The 16,396-nt window shown below is 34.6% G+C and overlaps 1 protein-coding gene across 5 annotated transcripts in view; it reads right to left on the bottom strand.

Moving 5' to 3' along the window:
- The window catches only part of Cfap47 (cilia and flagella associated protein 47), a 424,450-nt gene extending 408,792 nt beyond the window's left edge, over positions 1 to 15,658 (bottom strand). For all 5 annotated transcript variants that reach the window (XR_009228697.1, XM_058585745.1, XM_046465022.2 and 2 more), the window contains exons 1-4: positions 15,414 to 15,658; positions 12,695 to 12,846; positions 5,467 to 5,582; positions 1,613 to 1,751 (exon numbers count right to left, since the gene is read on the bottom strand). Coding sequence is in view for 4 of the 5 variants with exons in the window: in XM_058585745.1 (XP_058441728.1) it covers positions 1,613 to 1,751; positions 5,467 to 5,582; positions 12,695 to 12,846; positions 15,414 to 15,623 (617 nt within the window). In the remaining variant the exon portion in view is untranslated. The remainder of the gene's footprint in view (positions 1 to 1,612; positions 1,752 to 5,466; positions 5,583 to 12,694; positions 12,847 to 15,413) is intronic.
- Between the last annotated feature and the right edge of the window lie 738 nt (positions 15,659 to 16,396).

Below are 16,396 nucleotides of genomic sequence, written 5' to 3'. Positions count from 1 at the left end.
ATCCCCAAATGTCAAATCTGAACTCAAGATCTTCTTCCACAGACATGTTTCTTTTGTCTTTTCTTTCTACAATCAGTCATCAACTCTAGTGAAATTTACCTCCTTAACATATCTCAATCACACTTTTCTCAGTCCTCCCAATTTGTTACTTAGCTCAGGCCTTTATCATTTCCCTCTTGTTTTATTATAATTTCTAATCAGACTGCCCACTCTACATTTGTGTACCCTGATCTGTTTTGCACACTGCTACCTGCACGACTTTTCTAAAATGCAAACTAGTCAAGACATTCTCATCCTAAAGCCGTCCTGAGGCTTCACAGCCTTCACAATAAAACCTATGCTCCTATCAGGATCACAAAATTTTCTCACACATTTATGACTGTGGTCTTCAGTAAGAAATATATTTTATATTGCAATGTAGTCACACACGCATACACACACACACACACACACACACACACAAAGAGAAATAATTATAAGACAGAATTTCCCTTGCTATTTGAGACACATTCTGATATTTTTTACTTCATTCTTTTAAATACTGGTGATGACCCATTGTACTGCTTGCACCTTCCATTAATAAATGCAGAAATACTTCATAAAATGTTCTGGATCTATGTCATTCTGTTTATCTGATCTCATTTGGCATTGTTGGCATAATTACAGCCACCTTCCTTTCCCCCACCCCCATTTTATTAACACTGTTCTTATTCTCAAGAAATAGAAACAAACCCAAGTTAAAACTTACCGGTATGGAGACATGCTGGCCTCTCTCTGTTCTCTTATTGAGATAGGAGACAACTTACCAGCCCCTGAGATGGAGTTGTGCTGGTTTCTCTGTTCTCTCCTTGAGAGATAAAGTGACCTGCTAGTTTCCTTGTTCCCTCTTTGAGAGATAGGAAAATTGCCTGTCTCTGTTCCTGAGAAACAAACTTGCCTTCTACAAAATCAGGGGATGCTTGTTATGCCAATCACCAAGACTAAGCCCACCCCTAATGCCCGGCCATGATTTTAGCCTATAAAAGGTAACATTCAAGAGGGAGTTGCTGCTGCTCTCTTGCTTGCTTCTTATCCCAGGTGTGTCTTTGATCAGCCCAGCACCACTTTTCTTTCAAGCATCACTTTGCATCTCTATTTCTTTGACTCTGCATTGCCTCAGATCCCACAATATGTAAAACCACCATTTCTCCTCTAGGATTTTAAGTCTGCTACTTGCTCTACCTGAAATGACTCCTCCAACTCACTTCCATCACCAACACTCATTTCCCCGACACACAGACATACACCACATACCCAATCACATCACTGCTGTTTGCTAGCTAATTCTTCCTCACTGATAATTCTTTGGTTCATCTATTGCCTTGTAGGTGGAGTCCTTCCCTGATCCACTCCACAAAATTCAAGATAGCAGCTCCTGTTTTGTGTACCAATATTCTATTCTCTAGTTCTTCCCATTTCTGAGACCCTGGTGGTTAGCAAATAGTAGAACCTCAATGAATGACTGCTGAATGAAAGAAAAAGAAGCTCACATACAATCAAAGGTACACCTGAAGAGTAAACAGGGCAGTTATTAAGACCCATATTAGAATTAAGAACCATAATATATACTTACTTTGCCAATTCATTTACAATTCTGGGCTGGTCTGCACAGAAATTCACTCTGAGAATCATTGATGACTTAGCCTCCACAACACCACTAGCTGGAGACATGAGGATGGGTAGTTGGCCCTGGTAGTCTGTTTTAAATATACCTAAGGGGAATAAGAGTAATGGTTTACATATGGACCGTAACAATGTTTCATTCACAGTCTTAGTAGGGGACAGATATTACAGAGAAGATAGTCTAGTGTCGACCAAGAATGACAGACTTAGTTGTAATTCCAGATGCCAGGGTAAGCCAACAAACATGAGCCTTATGTTAGGACTTAAGTCTTACAGATAGCTGAACAATATTATCCTCTTACTATGTTTAGACAGTTATACTAAGAACTTTACATATTTTATTCAATTTAATCCTCAACAATTCTATGATATAGGTTCAATCATTTATCTTCATTTTACAAATATGAAAATAGACACCCAGAAATGTTGAGTTACTTCTTCCAAAGTGCAACAGCTGGTGTGGAAGATTAGATTCTTGATTCCCAATTTTTCACCCTTCTCTGCATTCAAACTCTTACTCGACCATGTACAATGTATGTTTTCCCATCTCCTGACACTGAGCTTCTTTGTGTGATTTGCTTTACCAACAACATGTGGATAGAATCAGTAGCATGTGTTTCAGTTAGCATTTTGCTACTGGGACTAAAAGACCCAACCAGAACAATTTTAGGGAGGAAAAGTTTATATGAGGGCTCACGGTTTCAGAGGTCTCAATCCATAGAGAGTAGGCTCCATTCCTTGGGGCTCAAGGTGAGGCTAAACTTCATGGCAGCAGAATGTGGAAGAAGGAAGCAGCTCGATGATCAAGAAGCAGAGAGAAATCTCCACTTGCCAAATACAAATATATACCCCAAAGCCACACCCCCACTGCCCAGGTCCTCCAGCCACACCCCACCTGCCTTCAATTACCACTCAATTAATCCCATCAGGTGAGTGATTCACTGATTGGGTTAAAGCTTTCACAGCCCAGTCATTTCTTCTCCAAGCCTTCTTGCATTATCTCACATGTGAGCTTTAATGGCAGGCCAGTTTCAATCCATATGTATTCCATTAGGGAAGTGGGAAATGTTTTTCCTGAGTAATTGCTATCCCTTCGGCCTATGCCCCAGAATATGAAACTGTGGAGCAAATCCATCCAGTTGACCCACAGACCTTCAGTAAGAAACAGAACAGCTCAGCTTCCTTGGCTTGAAGCCATACACCCAGCCGAGCTGAACCTAGATTTGTCAAGTTCCAGTCAAACTGCATCTATTTAAACAATAATAAAATGCATACCATACTCTCTGGCTTACATTGTGTTCAATAAAAATCAGCTATTAATGTTATAATTCTCTTTCTACAACCTCTACCCCTATTTATTTCTCTTTTGTGAACTGCTGTTCCTTTTTTTTGTACATTAAATATAAGGGTTCCTTAGGGGTTTGCCACACTTTAGCGAGTGCTGTCCATTATATTATGCTATAAAAATCTATTCAAATCACTGAGATTGGTCAGCAAAGAAGGAAATGACTGCAGTTTAAAGCATGCTAAAATAATATTTTTTCAACCTTCAAAGATAAAAACTGAAAGACAATAGGGGTATTATCCATACCATAAAATTATGAAAGGGAACATGGAGTTCATCAACTTACAATGTACTAATATTAGAGACACCTTAAATAATGAACCATATCTTCCCAGAAAGAAAAGGCAAACACAACTTTGAAGTCAGGAGAAAACTTAGAAATCATTTTTATAAATGGTGAGAAAAAAATGTATTCAATAATTTTTGGCTAAATCCCTGGATGTTTACACCATAATGGGCTATAACAATAAACCATAAGAAATTGTTACGTGGATAAGCTTTTGGGTCTACAAAACCAAAGATAACATCTCTAGCAACACGACAAGAAAGAGAAAAAACAAAGCTGTAAAAATCATAAAACTTCTGTGTTTTTTCATTGTCTTTTTAAGTACAGATATAAATCTGTAAGCATTTTAACATTGACTCTAAAACTATAAAATATTTGTCATGTGAAATGCTTTTTAAAATTTTATTAAAATCATCTTTGGTTTTGGAATCTATTTTCTGTAGAAGTGTTTTTCTTAATGAATATACATTGCTATTATCATTAATTTGTATATGTACTTGTAGATAATAAGGACTTTATGACACTTTAGAGGCATCACTACTGTGAATATAATACATACTATCAATTTTGGTAATGGTAGAAAAATAATCAAATTCAAGAGTGAGGGACAAAGTCATAAGAAAATCTAATTCATTGATAACAATTTGTTTCAGTTTGTAAGTTAATAGTTATCATTTCACAGTACTCAGTTATAATATACCTCACCAAGTTAGTACAAATATTACATATAAAATTTTAATACAATACTAAAAGCCAATTTGGATTATTTTTCCAAAAATATATGAACCCAGGCCTGTAGCTTAATTTTATTTCTTTTATTTCACTTAGTAAAATTATATTAAGTATTCAATTAAAATTAAATCCATATTTCTCTTTTACCAAGGGATTTCAGTTGTAATAAAACTATTTAATTTGGTGAGATTTTAGAATAAAAAAGATATATAATTGTGATTTAAACTCTGAAGGATTATGAATGAACAATAGTTAAGAGAAATTCTGAACAGTAAAATAATACAAATAAAAATCTCTCAGTTGCATATCATTGCTTTAAATTATAATCACAGTCCACAGGACCATATGGTCCATAATCACTTGCAATGAGTCTATCCTTCACAATGGAATAAGACTACAAATGAGCCTAATATTTCATCAACTCACAGGTACTGGACATTCAATCATTTTAAAAATTAAAACATTATAAGTATAATAAGCAATATTCAATGAAAAACAGTTATCAGTTTTATTTTTTCACACCCTAGGAAAAAATCAGTAATGTGATATATCACCTTTGTCTTAACAATTCCCAATGATCAATCAGGCAACCCCAGATAACTACCACAGTTAGTAGAAAAGAGTTTTGGGATTAAGATCTGGTTTATGTGTTCCTTAAGCTATCTCAAAGAGAGATCCGGTCCTGTCTAGCACTAAAAGAGGATAAATACTTACTGAGTGCCTAGGATGAGCCAAACACCACGCCACAATTTTAAGGTGTACATAATTAACAATCATACATTGTATTAGTCTCAGTTTATAAACAATCTAAAATTTAACAAAAAAGACTTGCCCCAGCTCACACAGATAGCAAGGCACTGTGCCCTAAATTCTGCTGTTTGATAGTGCTAAGGACAATGTCACCTCTATGACACCTTCCTTCTCCCTTTTCTCAGGGTATTCACCAATCATCTGAGAGTCAGGCTGTATTAATTAGTATCATAAGAAGGCAGGTTCATTTTTCCTGAATTATTGCATTATCTGCCCTTTTACAGTCATGCTATTTAAGGGCTTTTGGTTTGAGCTATTTCAAATGATAGGCATATTTTTGATGATTCAGAGAACCTATTAATAAAACAAGGCATACATTTAAAAAATGACCCATAATGGGGGGGCATAGGGAGAATGGGACTTTGGGCAAGGGGGAGGGAGGTAAGGGGAGGGGGTATGGGGGTAGAAAAGATGGTGGAATGAGATGAGCATCATTACCCTAGGTACATGTGCTGTGACTCTATATCATGTACAGCCAGAGAAATGAAAAGTTGTGCTCCACTTGTGTTTAATGAATTAAAATGCATTCTCCTATCATGTATAACTAATTAGAACAAATAAAATAAATAAATAAAAATAATTCTAATACTTCCAAAATTGTAAGTGAATTTATATGACAGAAAATATTTACCTGGAGCTTTGCCATGGTTAATAATTCTAATCTCTTTAAAATACACTTTACTATTGGCAACTAATGTGCCAAAATCAACTAATGATGCAACTTCCAATTCACAAGATGGAATCATCCTAAGAGAGGAGAAAGAGGTCCACATAATTAATTTTAACAATCAAACAAATTCATAGTTAAATCTATAAGGGGACAAATATAGATACTTTTATCTCCTAAAAACACATTTTGATTTCCTTACAGGTCTACAGATAGCATAGTTGTCATCAAAAGGAATTAAGAAATAAAGACGTGAAGACAAGATAATGAGATACATTTTTTAATAAAATTTAGGTTTTATGCATATAAGTACATGGTATACCCTCTTAAATACTCACCTTGAAAGACTACCCACTTAATATATGTATTGCTCAAAACATATTTGGAATTCATTTTGGGAATCTCCATTTAAGTAGATAATACATTCATCTGACCCTCAGAAAAGCTGGAATTGATCTTAAGAAAATAGTTTGAAAGATGCAAAATATAATGAAATAAAAGAAGGTTGTGGGGCTGCAGCTATGGCTCTATGGCAGAGTGATTGCCTGGCATATGTGAGGCACTGTGTTTGATCCTTAGCACACATAAAAATAATTTTTAAAAATAAAATAAAATAAAGGTATACTGTCCATCTACAACTACAAAAAATAAAAATAAAAACTACAAAAAATAAAAAAATAACATTGTGATGTTATAACATATCATTCAGGGTATAAAAGAATATCTAAGGACAAAATGATACAAATGACTTTTCATATATGCCTCTAAAGTTCACCATATCCTACTATAACATGTGTTTTCCTAAATGTGCATAAAAATCCATTATTATCCTAACTGCACATTTCCTAAGTATACATTTATTTTATAGCTGGATAGTGATTTATAGTTTACAAAGTACCCTGTTTGGTACTAAATTCCCCCAAATTTCCCGAAGTAGGGAAAATATTATTATCACTCCTATGTTACAAAAAGCCAGACTCACGACTTTCCTAAGTAATTATTTGGAAATAAATTAGCCTAATTTAGAATTTATTTTGTTAGGCTTTAAATATATTATGCTTACAAATCTAACAATGATAACAATAATACCAATAATAAGTATAGTAAAAATGAATCTGTATTGAGTTCTTGGGTTATGTGCAATAAACATGCATTAAGTCATAGTAGTATTAATCTATCAGGAAAACATGATCATGAATGTTTACACATTAAACAAGAGAAACCCAAAATATACTCACCAAAATTTGACAAAGCTGGAAGGAGAAAAACAAAAACAAAAAAATAGTAGTTGGAAATATCAAAATTCTCATCTAAAGGCTCCCTTTGATTTGGACCCACTAACCCATAAATCATAAAGATAGATTGCCAGAAAAAACAAGTACTCAATAATACTTAATTTACATATATAGAACAATCTGCCCAAGAAAAGAAGAATGGACATTTGTCTCAAGCACTTATGGAATATTCACCAAAATAGACTGTATTCTTAACCATAAAAGTGAACAAATTTAAGGTATTTGAAATCATGCCCAATGTTTTAGCGAATCATAACAGAATAAAATACAGACCAATAAAAGAAAAAACAACAGGAAACTCTTTAAATGTGCAGAAATTAATTAACACACTTATAATCCACAAGTCAAAGAAGTTTCAAAGATATCTAAAAAACATATACAAGTGAACAAAAACAAAAATGCATCATATAAATACATGGGACAAAAATAAACAGTGCTGCCAAGCACAGTGGCTCACGCCTGTCATCCCAGTATTTCAGGAAGCTGAGGCAGGAAGGTCACGAGTTCAAAGCCAGTCTCAGCAACTTAAGAGAAGCTCTAAGCAATTAGACCTTGTTTCTAATGAAATATAAAAAAGGGCTGGGGATGTGGCTCAGTGGTTAAGTGCCCCTGGTTTCAATCCCTGATACAAAAACAAACAAACAAAAAAGTAGGTGGGAATGTTTTAAATCAATGACTTAATTTCCAACATCAAGAAACTAGAAAAAGACAGTAACATAAACTCAACTCAAGAAGGAAATAAACAATAGAGAGCAGCAATCAATGGAATGTAAAATAAAATGATAAAATCAATAAGAAATTAAGATTTTTTAAAAATAAATAAAGTTGATAAACCAATAGCAATATTTAAAAAGTAAATAAATAAAAAGATGAATCACTGACATCAGGAATAACAAAGGGGATATCACTATGCTGCTACAGTCATTTAAAAAGAAAAAAAAATACTGAAAACTTCATATTCATATATTTGACAATATAAAACTGTAAGAATTCCTGGAAAACCGCAAACTATAATAACTCCACCAAGATGAAACAGGCAATATGAACAGCCCACTAGACATCAAAAATCGAACTCATCATTTATAACATCCTGAAAAAGAAATCTCCAGGCCCAGACAAATTCACTCTTTAAATAATTAGTATCAATATTAAACAAGCTCTTTCAGTGTCTGTGGTTGTAGCTCAGTGGTAGAGCACTTGCCAAGTACATGTAGGGCCCTGGGTTTGATCCTCAGCACCACATAAAAATGAATAAATAAAATAAAGGTATTGTGTCCATCTACAAATAAAAAATATTGAAGAAGAAGGAGGAGGAGGAGGAGGAGGAGGAGGAGGAGGAGGAGGAGGAGGAGAAGCTTCTTTTCCAGAAAATAAAAGAGAAAATATTTCTTAATTCATTTTATGAGGTTGGTACTACCCTGACACCAAAGCCAGACAAAGGCAATACAAAACAAACAAAAAAATAAATAAAACAAACTATAGACCAATATCTCTCAAGAATTGGGACCCAGCAATCTCAAATATAACATTAGCAAACCAAATTCTAGCATATAGGAAAAGTATGATACTGTATAACCAAGAGGAATTCATCCCATGTATACAAGGACAAGTCCAGTTCAACATTCAAAAATTAGTCTATGTAGTCCACCATATAAATAAGTTGCAAAAAAATCATGATCATCAGGGCACAGTGGCTCATGCCTATAATCCCAGCAACTCAGGAGGCTGAGGCAGGAGGATCAATAGTTCAAAGCCAGCCTCAGCAACTTAGCAAAGCTGTAAGCAACTTAGCGAGACCCTGTCTCTAAATAAAATATAAAAAGGACTGGGGATGTGGCTCAGTGGTTCACTCATAGGTTCAATCCTTGGTACCAAAATCATCATCATCATCATCATCATCATCATCATCATATGAATTTTCACAGAAAAAGCTTTTGATAAAATTCCACATTTCTGGGGCTGGGGTTGTAGCTCAGTGATAGAGTGTTTGCCTAGCACGTGCGAGGCCCTGGGTTCAATCCTCAGTGCCACATAAAAATAAATAAACAAAATAAAGGTATTATGTCCAACTATAACTAAAAAATAAAATATTAAAAAAATCCACATTTATTCATGATAAAGACTCTTGTAAAGTTAAAATAGATGGGACAGACAATAACAAGGAATCTAAAAATACAAACACACAAAAATCTCCTAGAAATTGAGGTCAGCAAGGTGAGATGATAAAATATCAACTCACAGAAATCAATCGTATTTACATACTATCAAGGAACATTTACAAACACTCCAAAAAATGAAATACCAGGATGCACATTAAGACACTCATGCAGGATCTTTGTATTGAAAAATGACAATATGCTGGTAAAAGACATCAAAGTAGACCTAAATAAATGGGAAGACATAGCATGTTCATAAATTGGGAAATTTACATAATAAAGATGTTAGTTCTCAAATTGTTCTACATGCTAAATTTAAATCTTATCAAAATCCCAACATATTTTTTGTGGGCTCAGAAAACTTATTCTGAAATTCGTATGGAAAGGCTGAGACATTAAAATAGCTAAAATAATCTTATCAAAACAGTGAAGTGTGAAGAATTGCTTTGTTACATTTTAAGAAACACTTTGCAGTAAAGGTAATTAAGATAGCATGATGTTGGTAAAGGTATGGACACATAGGCAGTAGAACAAACTACAGAACTCAGAAAGAAATCAACACTAACATGCTCACTGATTTTGTGTGTGTGTGTGTATTTGAGAGAGAGACTGAGAATTGAACACGAGTATGCTAGGTGAGCACTCTACCACTGAGCAACACTCCTAGCCCCTCCACTGACTTTTTTTCCAAAGGTTCACAATCAATTCAATGGAAAAGGTTAGCTTTTTCAACAATGGGGGTCAAAGCAATTGGATATCTACTGGGAAAAGAGAAACTTTGATATAAACTTCACATTTCATACAAAAATTAATTATAAAAGTACCACTAATCTAAATGTAAAACTTAAAAATAGCAGAAAATCTTCATGATCAAGGCTTAGGCAAAGAGTTCTTAGTCTTGACATTAAAATCATGAACCATTAAAATACTGATAAATTGAAATCAAAATTTAAAAAGAAAAAATATTGCTGTACAAAATATTATGTTGAAAGGATGCAAAGTCAATTCATAGACTGGGAAAAATATTTTCAAGCCACATATCCATCAAAAAACTTGTATCCAGAATATAAAGAAATTGTAAAAACTTAATAAAACAAATAAACAATATAATTTTAAAATGAGCAAAACACATTCATAAACATTTCATCAGAGAAGATATTCAGATGACAGAAAAACACATGAAAACATGTTCAGCGTTATCAGTCATCAGGGAAATGCAAATTAAAACTACAATGAGATTCCACTATCTGTCAGAATGGCTAAAATTTAAACATAGTGACAGCAACAAACACTGGAAAGAATGTGGGCAAAGTGTATCACTCACATTGCTCATTGGAGTGCAAAATGGTACAGCCACTATGGGAAGCAATTTGGGATTCTCTACTAAAGTAAATATGCAATTACCATATGACCTAGCAATTGCACTAATGGGCATTTTTCCCAGAGAAATGAAAACTTATGTTCACATAAAACTTGTGCGAGAATATTAAAGCAGTGTACTTATAATAACTAAAAACTGCTATCAGTCTCTATTCTTCAAAAGATCGATGGTTTAAAAAAAAACTGTCGAATTAAAAAAATGTTCCCTTTCCCTAGAAATGCCATGACAAATAATATAGCACATTAAATATTTTCATGAAAATGGCAAAAATAAATAAATAAATAAATAAAAACTGCAGTATATACATACCATACTATGGAATAGTACTTAGTAATACGAAGGAACAAAAATATAGTCAACAACATGGCTGAATCTCTGAGGAGTTTGCTGAATGAAAAAAAAAAAAGCCAATCCATAAAGATTATATGCTGCATGATTTAATTTATACAAACTATTTGAAAAAACAAATTTTCAAAGTGGAAGACAGATTACAGTTTCCACAGTTTCAGGGATGGCAAATGTGAGGCAAAAGTGTGGTAGGTGGAGCTGTAATAAAGCAACAGGAAAGATCGTTGTGGTATTAGAACCCTTTCAGTGTCTTGCCTGGTGGTGAATATCTGAACCTAGGTAGATGATAAAATTGTTTAGCACTTAATAACACAGACACACACAGACAAACAGACATGCACAGGAGTTCAAGCACGCTATGGGAATCTTTTTTTTTTTTCTTTTTGTGGTGCTGGGGATTGAACCCAGGACCTTATGCATGAGAGGCAAGTCTTCTACCAACTGAGCTATATCCCTAGCCCAGCTATGGCAATATTAATAAGATAGATCATATTTATGACTATTTCTCCATTGTGGTATTATCCTATACTTTTGCAAAATGGTACAATTGGGGAAAACTGGAAAAAATGCATAAGGGCTCTGTTTTATTTAATATAATTGGATGTGAATTTTCAATCATCTGAATCAAAAATACATACAACAGCAACTCTCTGTGACACACACACACACACACACACACACACACACACACACACACCTTCCTTCAGTCTTGTCCCACACATCAAGAGGGTAATGGGTAATGCTGTGCTTATGCTGCAACTTTGGTGAGAAATGGACTCTGATGAGAGACGGTATACATTGTGTGAACAAGACAAAATCTTTTCAAGACCAAAGGCATACTCAACCCTTCTCTCCATACACAGAATAAGCAAGCAAATATGAATGCCACTGTCATGGTTATGCCAAAATAAAAAGTGCACTAAAAATGGCCCTACTTAAAAATTTAAAAGTAACAATGCATGCAATAATTAATACCTTTCCTACTATGTGTAAACTATTTGATTACTAGGTAGAATGGAATTGTATGTTAAATCAGAACTTCTCAATAACATGGAGAACCAAAATAATTGCAGATCTAAATTTAGTTTATATTAATGAAAAAATATAAGGGAAATTATTAAGAAATATACATCTAAAACTATATAATAGAAAATATTCCAATATTAAATCTTAAAGTGGTAGATAAACATAGACAAAAGAATAATACCTATAGAACCACATTTTGCTGGGGTAAAGGAAGATCGTGTGTGTGTGTGTGTGTGTGTGTGTGTGTATAAATAAAACTGTTTTAAATTTAAACAATAACTTTAATGGGCAATTTAACAATAAAACAAAATATGCTTTTATTTGGGACCAGGAATTGAACCCAGGGGCACTTAAACACTGAGTCACATTGCTAGCCTCTTTATATTTTATTTTGAGACAGACTCACTAAGTTGCTTAGGGCCAAAATATACTTTTTCAAGTACAAAAGAGAAAAGGAATCATTATTCATCTTTGTCAAATAAATAATGTATATCAAAATTAATCTCAAATCAATTACTTATATCCATTATATTCATTCACATTTTTTCTCTTTTTAATATTTTTAGTTGTAGATGGACACAATATCTTTATTTATTTATTTATTCATTCATTCATTTATTTTTATGTGGTGCTGAGGATTAAACCCAGGGCCTCACATGTGCGAGGCAAGTTCTCTACCACTAGCCACAACCCCAGCTGTCATCCACACTTTTCAAACAATCTCAAAAGAGCAACATTTTGACCTTTAAGCCAAAAATCTGCCCTATTTAAAATTCAGTGAAGTGAATATGACAATACTTTGAAATTAATATGAATATAAACTTGCAAAAATCTAATAACATTCAATTATTTGATACTTATATTTAAATAAAAATACTTGGGAATGCTGTAAACACTACAATTTTCTAGAAAATTTTTTTCAAGTTCAGCTATATGAAAACAATAGATACAAGTCAGAGAAAATACAGACTATGAATATTACATACCCTATTAGAGGAACTTCTATTACTTTATTTCCTATTAAAATATGTAGTTGGTCAAATGTGTTTTCATCTTTATCAGGATGATATTCCACCATAGCTGTCATATGAAGACCAGAAGCAAGTGCCTTATCCAGATTGGTCAACATCAGTTTGAACTTCAGTGGGGAAAAAAAAAAGATTCAAATTATACATCATTGTGTGTGTGCATATGTATGTTCCTGGAGACCGAACTCAGAGCCTTGCACCTGCTCAACAAGCACTCTATCAGTGAATCACATTTACCACTGAGCTGTATTTCCAGCCCCCAGATTATACACCTTAACTCCTTAAAAGAATGTAATGTGAGCAAATGTAGTTAGGAGTGTACATTATTATCAAATCATAGTCCTTATTCCTGCCCTAAAAGCAAAAATCTTTCAATTTTATTTTAATTGACACATAATCATTTTATATATGTATGTGGTAGAATGTGATGTTCTGATACATGTATATATTGTGGAATGAGCAAATACAGCTAATTAACATGCATTGCCTCACAGACTCATTTTTGTCATGAGAACATTCATAATCCTCTCTTAGCAATTTAAAAATATACATTATTAACTATAGTCATCTAGTTGTTTTAGTAGATCACCAGAACTTATTCCTGCATGCATATGTACATACACACATTGTGTACACACATGTGTATGTATATTAAATACAGGAAGTACACAATATTTCATATACTTTCTGCATGGGGACCTGGGCTTCATAACTTGGAGGAAACAGAAAGAAAGAATAGACCAAAGAGGAAAAAACATTTGATAGCTTCAGGAAAATATTAAGGTAGAAAGAGGAGAACTGATAACTGTTGATCACTTATGATGTGTCAAGCAATTATACATCTATTATCTCAATACACTTCTAAAGTCCTATGAGGTTGATATTAAGGCTCTCAGCAGACAGATTGACTCTGACTGTAGAGTGAAACCAATATCTAAAGTCACTCAGAAGTGAGGATGCCATAACAACTAATCTACCTGACTGTAAAACTTAATACCTTCCTCCTTCACCCTCAATCAGTAACAATAGAGATCGTATTGAAATTAATTATTCTAAGCCAAATGCTTTGCATCCTACTCTTAGCATCTTATGAGCTGACCAATTAGGCAAAACTAACATTTACCAAGAGTCCTTGAGACTCAAGTCCAAAATATAAGGAATGTTAGTAAATGCAGTAAGTATCCTGGAGGGTAGAAATAATATGGGGAGATATGACAATTAATGGAACCTCACATTGACCTTAAAAGGTGGATGAGATTTAGGAAAATGGGGAGCAGGGGGGTCTTGTAGATGAGGGAAGTAAAAATGTGAGTCAAAAGAAAAGGAAGTCTGAGCAATAGGCAAGAGGGAGAAATTACGAATAAGACTGGCTTAACCAAACCAGAGGCCACACAAATTAGCAAAGCAATATTAAATGGATAGTGGGAAACTGAAAAATAGTATTGAAATCAAGCACAGAACTATCAACTGTATGACCCTGGAAAATAAGAACTTTGTATTCTTTTTCTACCAACTACCTACAAATAGATGGTGTGCAACATTGTATATGGTGCATAGTGCACACTTAATATATAGATATTCAGATATCTAACAAATCTGTGTTAGTAGATATCAGAATAGTGGTTAATCACCTCCATGGGGTGATTACTCCAGGTACTGTAGGGAAGGGGCACTAGCAACCTTCTAGTGTGCTAAATATATTTAATGATTTGATACAGGTGGTGGCTTCATAAGTATATACATATATACACACTAATCCATCAAGCTTTACTTTGAGATTTGTGCATATCCATGTAGATAAACACTGTATTTTTTTGAAGAATAGAAAACAGAACATGAAAATTCTTTTTTTATTGCTCTCCTAGTCACTAACAGGTTTGCCTATGTATATACAAACACTTTAACTTTAAAATTATGGACATATTTTATGCATTCAGATGAATTCACTAGGAATATCTTCTGAAAAATCCCAGTTATTTATTGCTTACTTATCAAAACTTATACATTTCCTATATCAAAAGTCTTGTGAACTAATAGACACCCATTCACATATATGATCTAAAATAACAGTAAGAGAGATGAAATTCTCTCCACTTTGAAGTCAGAAGACAGAGACAATCTCTCAGAACACTAATATTCATGATGGATAAACTTGTACTAAAATGTTCCCATTAGGTTCTAGGTCCTACAAGAGCAGCAATTTGTCCAGTCAGTATTCCTCACATCTCTTGACTGTTACATAATATGTGCTCAACAAACATTTGTTAATATGTGAAATTTTTTTAAAAAAAAAGCTTTCCAGTAATTCCATAGTTCTGGAGAAATCAAATACTTTATGACTTAAAGGGTTAATAGAGAATTTTATTCTCATGGTGCTTAAGCCAAGGTGCACAGATTCCGGGTTCGTACAAGTAGTCAAAGAACCCCTTCCTTTCTTTCCAAACTCGGGATGAAGAAACAGATTCTACATCAGCTTCAAGCAAAGAGGGTGGGGAGTGGGGGTACAGCAGCACATATAGAAACACACCTGCTAAACTACTGGACCTGGGGAAGTTCAATCCTACCCCCACCTCCTCAGGAGCCCACTGCTGGGCCAAAGGGAGGTGTTAGGTGAGAAGACATTCTCAGACTCCCCGCCCTCCAGAGGTACTGGTTCCAGCACCTCTCAGTGTGTCACCTGTGGTTTAATTGGCTCTTGAAACCTTATCTTCTGGTTCCAACGGCCGAGATTGTGTACAGTAACTGGGAGGCGGTAAACTTTCCCAGCCACCGTGTTCAGGAACTTCAGCTCCGACGGGGTCACCCACAGCTGAACGTCCTTCTTCTGGCTGTCTGTGTCCCAGGGGATGGGGGAGGCCCTCTCAATGTCCATGGCTGACTTCTCCATAGTGGACAAATAGTTGTGGACTTGGCCGACCCAGGACAAACTTGGTCTAGTTGCTAGGCGACCATCGCTAGGCAACCGTTGGACTCGGAGCTCTTGCTTGGGCTCGCGCAGGCGCACTATCCCTTCCTCCATTGTCTACGTGCAAGTCGCGCGAGTTGGCTTCTGAAATAGAAGCCGCGGGTGCCTGGCAAAAGAATCCGGGGTGGCAGGTGTCACCAGAGCAACGGAAAAACATGTTACGACAGCCCCAAACACAGAAACTGCTCACTTATTTGTCGTGGTTTGGCAGAATTTTATGATGGCATTTGGTGTAGTGGGCATTTTCCTGGACCTCTCTTCAGACCAAGCTTTTAAGATCAATAAAATAATTTGCACATGGGGTCAATTAAGGCAAGAAGATGTTACAGAAACGGAGGATTTCAGTGGAAAACAGAGTCAGGGTCCCTAAGTGTCCTGCTCAATGGCCTTTAGACCAGCATTTCTCAATTAGTGTTGCTTATAATACCAGAATCTTAGATTGATATGAAAACCAATCAATAGGGTCAAGTAAAATAATTTACAATCTACCCCTGATTGATAATTATGTAGATTTATGTGTATTGACATAGAAAGATATACATTACACAGTATTAAATTTTGAAAAGTGACCAAATGGTATGTATATTATGAGACATATTTCTTTTTACACATATACGCACACACTAAAACCAATCCTTTGGATCTTTGTTAAGATGCCAATTTAAAAAAAAATGCCAATTTCATTTCAATATATA

This window comes from Marmota monax, unplaced genomic scaffold, assembly GCF_021218885.2.
Source record: "Marmota monax isolate L192 unplaced genomic scaffold, Marmota_monax_Labrador192_F-V1.1 WCK01_AAM20220418_F8-fsc00158, whole genome shotgun sequence".
NCBI classification, from domain to species: Eukaryota; Metazoa; Chordata; class Mammalia; order Rodentia; family Sciuridae; genus Marmota; species Marmota monax.
The sequence above is the reverse complement of the archived record's forward strand: the minus strand, read 5'-3'. Positions and strand labels throughout refer to the sequence as shown.